Below are 13,806 nucleotides of genomic sequence, written 5' to 3'. Positions count from 1 at the left end.
GTTTCCTCCAGTTTGGTTTGAATTGTGCAGTAACAAAACATTATGGTCCATCCTAGGCCTCTCCCTCCCTCGCTCTTTCTCTGGGGACCAAGGACACCTAATCGTCACCTGATTCATTCCCCCAATCAGCCTCGCCGGCTCCCACTACACCAAAACAAAAGGCACCCATTTTGTTCTTGTAACCATAGTTTTGGTGGTCATTATAGATGGGTCGCAAGCTAGCAAGAAAACATTTGTTTTAGCTCACTGCTCATCTTGGCAGGAAGGAATGTTCAAGGGAAGCAAACTAACCTAAGCATGCGTAATGTGACGCATACCGAGGGCAGTGTGCACACGGATAGAAATAGCCCTGTGGATGTTAAAAGGACAGGCACAAAGGCTTGTAGAGCAGATAAGAATTTGAATGGAAAACCAGTCCTAGGCCAGTGACTGACAGAGCTTGAACAATCCCTGTAATAGGAGACGTGTGTGTGTGTGTGTGTGAGACGGAGAGAGCTGACAGTGTAAACTGACTGGCAATAGAAGCTGACTTTAGGCTTTGTCTTTGTACTGCTTCCAACTCTCACAGGAAAGGAGGCCTTCACAGAGACTGGTTTGTGTTGGAAGTCTGGGTGGCATAGTCCCTCTTTCTGTTCTTTAACCAAGTGGAATAGAGAAACAATATATACAGTAAATATTACACCCACAAAAGTTCCTGAAGAATGAAGACATGTCATATGTGCAAATAGTTCAAGTACAAAAAGGAAAATAAACACGGGTTGTATTTACAATGGTGTTTGTTCTTCAGTGGTTGCCCTTGTGGCAACCGGTCACAAATATTGTTGCTGTGATGTGGGTCTGTGTAATCTGAGGGAAATATGTCTCTCTGGCCATATTTGGCAGGAGGTTAGGAAGTGCAGCTGTTTCCACATGTTGTGGGTAGTGTGCACATAGGCTGACCTGGCTCTCAAGACCGGCTATGGCAGCCTTTCTCAATAGCAAGGCTATGCTCACTGAGTCCTGTACATAGTCAATGCTTTCCTTAAGTTTGGGTCAGTCAGTGGTCAGGTATTCTGCCACTGTACTCTGTTTAGGGCCAAATAACATTCTAGTTTGCTCTTTTTGTAAATTCTTTCCAATGTGTCAAGTAATTTTCTTTTTTCTCATGATTTGGTTGGGTCTAATTGTGTTACTGCCCTGGGGGCTCTGTGGGGTCTGTTTGTGAACAGAGCCCCAGGACCACCTTGCTTAGGGGACTCTTCTCCAGGTTTATCTCTCTGTAGGTGATGGCTTTGTTATGGAAGGTTTGGGAATCGCTTCTTTTTTGGTGGTTGTAGAATTTAACGGCTCTTTTCTGGATTTTGATAATTAGCGGATATCGGCCTAATTCTGCTCTGCATGTATTATTTGGTGTTTTAAGTTGTACACAGATATGTTTGCAGAATTCTGCATGCAGTCTTAATTTGGTGTTTGACCCATTTGGTGAATTCTTGGTTGGTTAGTGGACCTCTGACCTCCACAATCATAAAGGGCAATGGATTCTATAACTGATTCAAGTGTTTTTAGCCAGATCTTAATTGGTATGTTGAATTTTATGTTCCTTTTGGTGGCATAGAAGGCCCTTCTTGCCTTGTCTCTCAGATCGTTCACTGCATTGTGGAAGTTACCTGTGGTGCTGATGTTTAGGCCGAGGTATAGTTTGTGTGCTCTAGGACAACGGTGTCTAGATGGAATTTGTATTTGTGGTCCTGGTAACTGGATCTTTTTTTGGAACACCATTATTCTTTGCCTTACAGAGATTTACTGTCAGGGCCCAGGTCTGACAGAATTTGTGCAGAAGATCTAGGTGCTGCTACAGGGCCTCCTTGGGTTGGTGACAGAACCCATCCTCTCTCTCTACACCAGTGTTCCCGCTCTCTGTCTCTTCTACACCAGTGAAAAGATAGGTGGTGTTTAGTGTACTGCTGGGAACAGAGATGATCTGGATCTTTGTTCCTAGGTGTACTGTACCGTCAACTTAATCAGTCACTGGAAAAGCTTGACACATTTGAGTTGTATAGCAGAATACCAGCCTGACAGTAACTGAGGTGTGTTCAGCCTTTTACCTCAGTACATGCTTGTTAAATGTTTTAAACATTTAAGAACCCAGTCACTTTTTTTGCAATTCACATTTAATTAAACAAAAATGTTTAATCTTAACATATAGTTAAAATGTACAATCAATGTAATCATACATACAATTCTGCCTAATGACCAACTAAACAACTACCATAAAAGGAAAAACATTGATTCGTATGAAGACAACCACAGTGCTAGAAGATGACCACCACAGGGGACGATGCGCTCTTCATCAACCGACAGCAGGTTGTATCCATTAGGGCAAGCAACGGAAAACGTTTGGCAATGGAAAATGGGTCCAGCTAGTCCCCCTCTGTCTGTTTTATTCTTTCGTTTGGTCCCTAATGAATATGACCTAGGACAGTCACTGCAATACTAAGGAACTAGAGTGAAAATCATTGGCAGCGGTAGTCATCACCTGCCCTTCCCCCTTTAGAATGTGTCCCAAATGGCGCCCTCTTCCCTATGAAGTGTACTTCTTTTGACCAGAGTCCTCTGGGCCCTGGTCAAAAGTAGTGCACTATATAGGGAAAAGGGTGGCATTATTGACACAACCCTTATCCTTCACTCAGCAGGTAAGGTGCTACTCTATGCATCGTGTCATGGAAACGAAGTAAGAGAGAAAGGGGACTCCTTTGGCTGGTGCACACATTGAGGTCACTGCTTCCTGTGTGGTGGGCCACACATTAAAGGGTGAAGCAGACATAAGATCCTATTTACAGTTTTTCATGAGTCTAGGTTTACACGTGGCTGGTTCAAAATGATTGCCTTTGGTGTGCTGTACGTTTCAACAACTCAAATATACACGTTTATTTTAAGTTTAAAGGAGTTGGTGGCACAACTCGTGTTGTACCTTCAATTCATGCTTTTTAGAATTACATATGGTTGTGTCCCAAACGACGCCCTATTCCCTATACACTGAGGGTACAAAACATTAAACACCTCTTTCCATGATCTACAATGATCAGGTGAAAGTTATGATCCCTTATTGATGACACCTGTTAAATCAGTATAGATGAAGGGGAGGAGATGGCTTAAAAATCCTTCTTCAACCTTTGAGACATTCATTATTTATGCCATTCAGAGGGTGAATGGTCAAGACAAAAGCTTTACATGCCTTTTGAATGGCAGATGGTAGTAGGTGCCAGACGCAGCGGTTTGAGTTTCCCGTGTGTATCAAGGATGGTCCACCACCCAAAGGACATCAAGCCAATTTGACAACTGAAGTATTGGAGTCAACATGGGCCAGCATCCCTGTGGAACACTTTCAACAACTTGTAGAGTCCACGCCCTGACCAATTGAGGCTGTTCTGAGGGCAAAAGGGAGAGCAACTCAATATTAAGATGTTCCTAATGTGTTGTACACAGTCTATAACTTTAGACCAGAGCCCTATGGGCCATGTTCAAGAGTAGTGCTCTATATAGGGAATAGGGTGCCATTTGTAAGAGTAGTGCTCTATATAGGGAATAGGGTGCCATTTGTAAGAGTAGTGCTCTATATAGGGAATAGGGTGCCATTTGTAAGAGTAGTGCTCTATATAGGGAATAGGGTGCCATTTGTAAGAGTAGTGCTCTATATAGGGAATAGGGTGCCATTTGTAAGAGTAGTGCTCTATATAGGGAATAGGGTGCCATTTGTAAGAGTAGTGCTCTATATAGGGAATAGGGTGCCATTTGTAAGAGTAGTGCTCTATATAGGGAATAGGGTGCCATTTGTGACGCCACCATGGAATGCTGGAAGTCGATTTAAAATGGTTTATATTGGTTAAAAGTGACATGCAAAGAAAAGTATGTTGAATTGTTCTTGTTGACGACTGGGCAGAGGAGCCTTGAAAGATACATTTCTCACACCATGAAACAGCTTAATTAAGCAAAGTAAAATCTTCAAGACACGGTTACTGTGCAGTATTACCATCATCATCATTTATGTTGTTCACTTGGAAAGAAAAAAGTGCAGTTCTCCAGTCTTGACTTTGTCTCGTTACTTGACTGCAGATATCAATACTAAACGTAATAGCAATAGTAAAAAAAAAAAACTTCTCCAGTTAGAGTAACTCAACCTTTTAATATATTCTCTCCCCACCTTCACTGTCGGAGTGTTGCTAGGTCTCCATCCTAATGGGACATGCTCACACAGTTATTTAGTTCAACAGGGAGTAACTGATGAGTATCAGACTCTTCTGTACAACACTGCATCTGTTTTCACATACTGAACTACAACACACATCCATACACTCAGACATGAACTAACTACTACAGTACATCCTGCTTGTATCCTTGACAACCCTCTAGCTCTCTCTCCTTCTCACACATTAAAGCAAATCTCCCTTGGATCGAGGCCCAGTCTAATATCAAGACAAGGGTTGTCTTTAGGGGGGTTACTATAACAACCTGAATGGAATGTTGAGGTGCTCGTGACACACACATAAGCACTCGATTGCTCTCACACACAGTTCCCAGGTAAACAATTATTTTGAGGATGGACGGGGTGTGAGGGAGGGACACAGTGGGGTCGGAGCCTGGCAGGGCATCTGGCAGACAGCCAATCAGCGTGTCTGAAGGTCCCTCCTTGTGTCCTAGAGTATCATTCTGACGTCTCACCCTGGCAGCCAGGCATCAGGCTCACAGCAATGTCTGCTAGTATAAACCAATAGGAATAGGACATGGGTGGAGGAGCATGAAGGTGTGTGTGCGTGTGTGTGTGTAGGAGGTCAAATTGGTCAAGTGTGTGCTCTTGTCTGGCATCTGTGTTTGTATGAGTGAGTGTGAGCTCCTGTATGTGTGTGTGTGTGTGTGTGTTAAAAGTGTGTTGCTTGGGTATATATGTCCCAGTCCGCTGCGACTTTGTGGCCGGAACATCCTTCAAAAACAGCCATTTAATATCCCTTTAATCTGGCCGTCTCTTCCTTCCTGTGGCCACTAGGGCTCTGTGGGAGGGTCCCTAGGCACTAGGGCTCTCAGTCACTAGGGTTAGGGACAGGGTTCCATGGGGTGGGGGGGTGGGAGGGTCGGGGGGGGGGGGCTGTTTGTCATAGAGAGGAGCCTCGACCCTCCAGTAGGTGCACAACCTCCTCCTCGCTCTCCTCCTCATCATCGTGACGACCTGGGAAGGAGGTGACTAGTTGAACATTATGTTGTCGGGGTCTTGGTTGGTCAACTGGGCCATATGACGAAGGATATCTTTTTTTGTGATAATACCAAGGAGACGCCTGCAGGGGGAGAGAGATTGATAGAGAGAGGAGAAAGAAAATAGTTATTCACGGAGAAGCTGGCAGGGAGCACAGTCTGGTTGGTGTGAGAGAGAATTACACGTTTTTGTTGGCTCGTGCTGTCAGTCAGTCAGTGGTGGTTTTGGCCGGGGATACAATATCGTGGAATCAATCAACACAGAATGATAACACACCAATAACCTAAATAATGGGCTCTGTTAACCAACTGACAAAATTATGGAAATGTGTTTAATGTCAGAGGAAACTCATTATTTTGGGATCTGAAGCTTAATGATCAGATGTCATAAATAAAAATGACAAAATAGTGCTACATTTTAGTCAAGAGAAGTAACGCACCATTACTACCACACTGTACCTGTATTTTAGCCCAAGGTGATACAGGGAACGTAGTAATACTTAGTAACCACTCAGCCGACTGTGACCGTCAATGCAGCCAGGCCAACAAAAACAAGTCCCACTGGTGCCGAGGAAGGACAGAAGGAGGAGAGGAGGGGGTGAGTAACCAGGGGAGAATGGTGAGTGAGTGATTCTCGTTGGAAGCCTGAGGAGGAGTTTTACTGAACACCTACAGGAAGAGCAGGTGAGATGAACACTATAGGAATTGCAAGGCAGAACACTTCTGCCTTACTGACCGACCAACCAACCCTTCACCTTGTCAGATACACATACTGGAACGCTCACTCAACATTCCTGGTTAATTCAAGAGCACTTGTATCTAAAATACAGCGTGGGTCATCGCTACAGGTACTCCCAGGTCACAATTGGTTGAAATGTAAACGAGTTCTGCTAACACAGAAAGTGTCAATTACGACATAGTAAGAGTGTGAAGCTGCATAACAACTAGATGTCAGTCAACAGCACAAAATGTATTCCTACAATTGACTTTTTGTTATGACTTGTGCTCTTGAATTCAGCTATGACGAAAGCTTGAGATTTAGTGAAACATCTGGAGACATTGGAGAGAGAGACGGACGGTGAGGGCAGAGCTGAGCTGAGAGAGACGGACGGTGAGGGCAGAGCTGAGCTGAGAGAGACAGACGGTGAGGGCAGAGCTGAGCTGAGAGAGACGGACGGTGAGGGCAGAGCTGAGCTGAGAGAGACGGACGGTGAGGGCAGAGCTGAGCTGAGAGAGACAGACAGACGGTGAGGGCAGAGCTGAGCTGAGAGAGACAGACAGACGGTGAGGGCAGAGCTGAGCTGAGAGAGACAGACAGACGGTGAGGGCAGAGCTGAGCTGAGAGAGACAGACAGACGGTGAGGGCTGAGCTGAGAGAGACGGACGGTGAGGGCAGAGCTGAGCTGAGAGAGACAGACAGACGATGAGGGCAGAGCTGAGCTGAGAGAGACGGACGGTGAGGGCAGAGTTGTGCTGAGAGAGACAGACAGACGGTGAGGGCAGAGCTGAGCTGAGAGAGACAGACAGACGGTGAGGGCAGAGTTGTGCTGAGAGAGACAGATGGTGAGGGCAGAGTTGAGCTGAGAGAGAGAGAGAGACAGACAGATGGTGAGGGCAGAGTTGAGCTGAGAGAGACAGACAGACAGACAGACGGTGAGGGCAGAGTTGAGCTGAGAGAGACGGACGGTGAGGGCAGAGCTGAGCTGAGAGAGACGGACAGTGAGGGCAGAGTTGAGCTGAGAGAGACGGGCAGAGTTGAGCTGAGAGAGACGGACGGTGAGGGCAGAGCTGAGCTGAGAGAGAGACGGTGAGGGCAGAGTTGAGCTGAGAGAGACAGACGGTGAGGGCAGAGTTGAGCTGAGAGAGACAGACAGACAGACGGTGAGGGCAGAGCTGAGCTGAGAGAAACAGACAGACAGACGGTGAGGGCAGAGCTGAGCTGAGAGAGACAGACGGTGAGGGCAGAGCTGAGCTGAGAGAGACAGACGGTGAGGGCAGAGCTGAGCTGAGAGAGACAGACGGTGAGGGCAGAGCTGAGCTGAGAGAGACAGACGGTGAGGGCAGAGCTGAGCTGAGAGAGACGGACGGTGAGGGCAGAGTTGAGCTGAGAGAGACAGACAGACAGACAGACGGTGAGGGCAGAGCTGAGCTGAGAGAAACAGACAGACAGACGGTGAGGGCAGAGTTGAGCTGAGAGAGACGGACGGTGAGGGCAGAGTTGAGCTGAGAGAGACAGACGGTGAGGGCAGAGTTGAGCTGAGAGAGACAGACGGTAAGGGCAGATTTGAGCTGAGAGAGACAGACGGTGAGGGCAGAGTTGAGCTGAGAGAGACAGACAGACGGTGAGGGCAGAGTTGAGCTGAGAGAGCGAGAGCGGTGAGGAGAGGCTGTATGCCTGTCTGTCACAGCTCCAGTCCAGGGTGGAGCTAGAGGCAGTACTGTAGGAAGTGAAGGGAGGTGTTAGTGCTGCAGAAACAGGAGGCATGAAACACCACACAGACTAGGAATGGGGGGGGGGGGGGGTGTTGAGGTGGGAGGCACCGGATGAGGCAGGGGGTTGAGATCAGGTTGGATGGGGGTGAAGGAGGGGTGGGTGGGTATGGTTTAGGATCAGGGTGGGTGTTGGAAGGGGGTGGGGGGGGGGGGGGGGGGGGGGTGTGGCTTGGCTAGTTACCGCTACTGGAGGTATTAGCTACCAACACACTACTACCACCACCATCGCTACACCACCATAGAGGGAGTTTCCTCTCTCACTACAGGAGGGTGGTTCTATTAGGTCTATGGCAGGGTGGGAGGGACACTAGGTGCGAAATCTCCCCTCCCAGGAAAAAACATCAACCAACGGTCTGCTCGGTAAAGGCAATACCGGAAGCGCTACGCGTTGTCGGGTCAGATGTCGTCGATCTGTTGGAGTGAAATTATTTTAAAGTGAAATTATGTAATAGTGTGTATGTGAAGGTTTTCTAAGTGTCGAGTGAGACACAAACGCTCTAAAAACACAGGCATGGCTACATGACTGTATGTAATCAGTATATTCATGCTTGTATATTTATATTCTAGAATGATTTCTTATAGCGGATGAAACAGCCCACACTACTGATGAAGGGACTAATAGCTAGTAGGATGTTGTTGAAAGGAATGGCTGTGGAGCAATAGTAAATTATGGATATCTAACTAATCAAGGTTCAAATGACAGTTCCCATCAAAGTCCAACATTACAGGACCCATAATAAACACTCATTTAGAGTAGATCTTTAAAAAATAAATAGTATTCTTACTAACTGTTGTCAATGACTAGTAGGGAATGAATAGGGAGATCAGTGATAGTGTGGCACAGTAGGTAGGTATCCAGTGAGGAGAAAGTGGATGCACACATCCCAATCAAATCAAACCAAACAAACTCCTCCTCTAAAAAAAAGTGTATTCATGAGTGAGTTGAAAAGACACAGTAAGATGAGTGGGTTGCTTTTGGAAACGGGAACTGTCAGTTACATGCGTCGCTCCTAGGAGGGCGGGCCTAAGAGGTGGAAATGGGAGAGGGGAAGGGGTCAGTGGAATGGGAGGAGACAGGGGGCGGGGCTAGTCACCAGGGGCTCCATGTGTTCCTTGAGCTCCTCCAGATGCGCTAATATATTCTTCTTAGTGATGATGCCCAATACAATCCTGTACAAACACACACCTGTTACTCAGGAGACTGCCCGTCACACACACACACACACACACACAGAGCAGCACAAAGCATAGTACACAAAAAAATTACTTATATAAACAACTTAATGACATCATAAAGTGGCAAATCATAACACAACCTACCTAATATATTCTAATAGTATTGCTAAAAAAAAAAAGGCCAATTAACAATATATTTTACTTGTCCATAAATATACCACTTGTACTGATGGTGAGTGTGTATAAGTGCGTGTCAGTTGGATGCCAACTACTGTTATCGTTGCATATCATTCATCTTTGTCAGTTTCAACAACTTCCTTATTGATTTGTAATGGTACCTAATCTTGTGAATAGTAGACTCAAGTGTGGTAGGCAAATTACCAAGGATTCCATTAAAAATGTCTGATGTTTTGGCTATTATATGTATTGATATAGTGAATGATGAATTCATTGAGAACCAAACAATAGAAAAAGGATAAAATGAGAAAAAAAATGAAAAAGTCTAAAAACAAAGGACTGCTGTCATCTGTAATCTCATTCACTCTCAGTGCTCTCCTCTCCTGACGGGGCGTTGAAAACACTCGTCTCTAAACATATTGACTGACTGCCTTTCAGTGGTAGTAAAAGTAAATGCTATACATGGAACTCCTTACATTAAGCAAACCATATGATTTTTTTTAAACTCATCATTTACAAAAGCAATATGTGGTTAGGGAGTCCGCCAGATCAGAGGCATCAGGGACGACAACTCGTTATATTGATGGTGAGAGAATTGGACCATATTGCTGTCCTGCCTTAGCATTCGAAATGTAATGAGTATTTTTTGGGTGTCACGGAAAATGTATGGGAGTAAAAAGTATACATTCTCTTTGCAGGGTTCAAACACATTTTGACAGATGGAATTTCATGACTTCTCCGTGACTTTTAACCACATTTCCATGACCAACCGTTGGCAGCGTCTCCATGTATGTAGAAAAAAATGTATGCGCAATGTGGTATTGACACCGGGAGGTTGCTCTCTGATCCCATGTACCATCTCCTGTCGTTGTGCAAGGCACAATGTGGTATTGACACCGGGAGGTTGCTCTCTGATCCCATGTACCATCTCCTGTCGTTGTGCAAGGCACAATGTGGTATTGACACCGGGAGGTTGCTCTCTGATCCCATGTACCATCTCCTGTCGTTGTGCAAGGCACAATGTGGTATTGACACCGGGAGGTTGCTCTCTGATCCCATGTACCATCTCCTGTCGTTGTGCAAGGCACAAAGTCGAATACCTGTTAGGCAACGGTATAAAACACATGTGGTCAACCCTTAGTCTGGAGAGCTACTGGGTGTGCAGGCTTTTGATCAAGCCCTGCTCAAACACATCAGAGCCAGTTTATCAAGGTCCGGTTGGGCAGCTCATTTCTAAAATGTGGTTTGTTAGAAGGGCACTGGAATAAAATCCTGCCCACCCATTAGCTCTCCTGGAGGATGGTTGACCACCCTTGATGTAGAACATTGCAACCAAATATATTTCATGCCTTCTGAATTAATTCACTCATTTAACATATCAAATGGCTATGGTAGGTTACAAATCTTTTTATTTAGCTGAACCAAGCCCACGGATTTGTCAGGAAATGTACCTTTTAATTTAGTAATTTATCTTAGAAGTGTTTACTTTGCAGGCTGACTGGCATGTATTGAGATGCAATGTCCCATACATTGGATGCCCAAATCAACTGGAAGAATCTACAAAACAAGTTTTGAAGCCACATAATCCAAAAGAATGGCTACATCTAACCTTTTTTTCCTAACATTACTGTTCGCGATTCACTAATTATTATTTTGATTCACCTTCAATTCATTGCATTGAACCGAATCACAACTAATAAAATCGAAGGGAATCGTTTGTTTTTCGTATGTGCCGTTTAAATGAATCAACTTTGTATGGCCTTACTCACAAGCAGTAGCGTTGTGTGGTGTTAAATCACTGTTGATTTTTATTTGATTGATAAAATATTTAAAAACTGTGCCTAAATAAATGACATGAACAGAATTTATTAAATACATTTCCATCATTTTCCAAAACTTTAAGGCCTCGAAAACACTATTTTAAAATTCCATAACTTTTCCAGTATTTTCATGACGTACGAACCCTGTCTTTTGGAATTGAGTGTAATAAAAGTTATCCAAAATATAAAATAGTATAAAGTACAGATACCCCAAAAAACTACTTCAGCATTTTTACTTAGTTACAACGCACAGAGCAAGGGTTTAGCCAATGGTCCTTTAATTCCTATTTTAACCACCAGGTGTCTCTGAAGTGTCATATTCAACCAGTGAGCTCATCCACAGTAATTGACAATGACCACTAACTTCTAAACACATCATAAGTCTCTCAAATATTGGATAAAACTATCCAACTATTTGTTAAGCGGCATCACAGTTGTTATATTGGTTAGCATAGCGCAGCTAGCATTTAGCTGAAAAGCCATGCAGCGTACCAGTTTATAACCCCAGGGTTTGCAGTCCCAGTGTCCATGCATCACTCTATCCCTTACAAAAAAAGATTGCAGTTTTGAAACTAGAGTAAAAGTGAAGTAACTACAGTCGACTGTGGTATTTTGGACAGAGTAATTGTAGAATAACTGCAGTGTACTGCACTGTAACTGCAGTCACACTACAAAATTACTGAAGTAAAACATTTTTTTATAAAAAAAACATGATTTCAGACGCAGTATTTGCAGCACAAAACACAATACTCCACCCTAACTGCAATCTTTTTCCGTAAGGATGTGAGGGGATGCTACTACATCCCAATATCCACACTAGCATACCACTTAGAATAGATGACATCCAATACACTGCTTCATTCTAAGTAGTAGTGTGTACATTGGAACAGAACTTGAGTGTGTGCTGGTGGAACTGTCTGTTGCCTGTTGAGGTATTTGTTAGTTCATGTTGAGGTTAGGAGGACTGAGGAAGACTCCATCCAGTGTTCCTTCCTTCTCTTCCTCCACTTCTTTCACCCCCACCCTACCAAAACACATTCCCCCATTTTGAGGCTGTGATTCCCTCCCCATTGTTCTCATCCAAGATCACTTTTAAAATCGCCTCTTCCCCTCTCTCCCCTCCCCTTGCCCTCTACACATGCCACCCTACCCCTTTCCCCCCTCTCCTCGCCCTCTTCACATGCCACCCTACCCCTTTCCCCCCTCTCCCCTCCCCTTGCCCTCTTCACATGCCACCCTACCCCTTTCCCCCCTCTGCCCTCTTCACATGCCACCCTACCCCTTTCCCCCCTCTGCCCTCTTCACATGCCACCCTACCCCTTTCCCCCCTCTCCCCCAAGCCCCTTTCCTCTCACCCGTTGTGTGTCACCAGACACTGGCGAAGTCCCAGCTTGCGGAAGATGTCCACCACTATCTCCATGGGCGTGTGGTCAGTGACGGTGAAGGGGCTCATGTCCAAGATGGAGCGCAGCTTGAGGGGCCGCGGGCTGTCGGCGGGCAGGGTGGGGGCGTGCTGCGTGAAGTAGACCCGCGAGGTCAGCAGGATACCCTCCTGCTTTCGCCGTGCGTTTTCTGTGAAGGAGGAGGGAGAAAGATTAGCGTCTAAGGAGTGGTTCCATCGCACTAGCCAGGCAAGCTAAGTCAAGTTCAGCTAAAGTATAAAAAATAAACACTATTTGAAGTTTTGAACCCAGGTCTGAGCACCCCCCGCAACCTTTTTATTTATTGAATACTCGAAACATACAATATACTTGCAGTGAAGCCGCTCAACAACTACACCACACCAGTCATCCAACAGACTCCCATTCAGAGCGACACACAGAAGCATCCAGGGTCAATGCCCTGCTCAAGGGCATGTTGACCGATCTACCACCAGGCCAAAAAACATGAACCTGAACCCTCCAAGATCCCCAATAGTTGTCCCTCAACCATTCACCGTCATAGTTACATTATAATTACCTTCAACATAATTGAAAAACACATCCCAGCATTTCCATAGCAATTGACGTTTTACATGATCATGAACGAGACCTTGCATTACTCTAGATACGGCTTCACTACAGTACAAATGTATTCCGTAAAACATGTTATTATTCCCCAATGCCCCTATTCTGATATCTTCCCCTTGCTTGTTGTAAACATATGAACTTGTAGACAAATACATAAAATAGAGAGAGAGAGAGAAGAGAAAGAGTGAGAGAAGAGAGCGAGATCAGGTGTGTGTGTGTGTGTGTGTGTATAAGTCCGTATGTGTAAGCAAGCATGTAATTGAGTACGTGTGTGCCCCCCCACAACCTGCCGTCTCAGTTTCTCCTCACCTATAGCGATGGTGATGTCCCTGCGCAGGGCGAAGCCCACCAGTCTCTGAGACTCCTTGGAGACGATGACAGGGAAGCCATTGTAGCTGGTCTCGTTGATGATCACCTGGAGTTCCTCCACCGTCAGGTCGTCCTGTGTCAGCACCGCTAACGGCGGATCACTACGCTGCGGGCGCATCACCTGAAGTCACACAGAAAGTGGTTTAGGGCTGAACCCTAACTGACGCCTTTAAACTACAACCCTCAGATTTCCCACTTCCTGGTTGGATTTTTCTCAGGTTTTCGCCTGTCATATGAGTTCTGTTATACTCACAGACATCATTCAAAAGGTTTTAGAAACTTCAGAGTCTTTTCTATCCAATACTACTGATAATATGCATATATTAGCATCTGGGACAGAGTAGCAGGCACCTTACTCTGGACACCTTATTCATCCAAGCTACTCAATACTGCCCCTCGGGCACCAAGAAGTTGTGACCAAGAAGTCAACTTTTTACTTAATCATACATTGATGTCAATGGTACTGCATCTAACTGTTAATGATTCAGTGTGCCAATGTATTAATTTAATCTGTATGTTATACAATATGTTGATGGAGC

The 13,806-nt window shown here is 45.2% G+C and overlaps 1 protein-coding gene across 22 annotated transcripts in view; it reads right to left on the bottom strand.

Moving 5' to 3' along the window:
- Positions 1–4,142: 4,142 nt before the first annotated feature.
- clcn3 (chloride channel 3) overlaps positions 4,143–13,806 on the bottom strand; it is a 53,996-nt gene continuing 44,332 nt past the window's right edge. For 7 of the 22 annotated variants that reach the window (XM_021614873.3, XM_090183678.1, XM_090183677.1 and 4 more), the window contains 3 exons: positions 13,208–13,388; positions 12,245–12,461; positions 4,143–5,306 (listed from right to left, as the gene is read on the bottom strand). In XM_021614873.3, coding sequence (XP_021470548.3) covers positions 5,216–5,306; positions 12,245–12,461; positions 13,208–13,388 — 489 coding nt within the window. In that variant the 3' untranslated portion in view covers positions 4,143–5,215. Of the gene's footprint in view, positions 5,307–8,810; positions 8,887–9,599; positions 10,170–12,244; positions 12,462–13,207; positions 13,389–13,806 lie in introns of those variants that run through there. The other 15 variants (XM_021614871.3, XM_090183673.1, XM_090183671.1 and 12 more) reach the window with 4 other exon arrangements.

This window comes from Oncorhynchus mykiss, chromosome 9, assembly GCF_057628025.1.
Source record: "Oncorhynchus mykiss isolate SJ-2025 chromosome 9, ASM5762802v1, whole genome shotgun sequence".
In the NCBI taxonomy this organism is placed as follows: Eukaryota; Metazoa; Chordata; class Actinopteri; order Salmoniformes; family Salmonidae; genus Oncorhynchus; species Oncorhynchus mykiss.
Note: the sequence above shows the minus strand (reverse complement) of the source record. Positions and strands in the feature narration are given on the sequence as shown.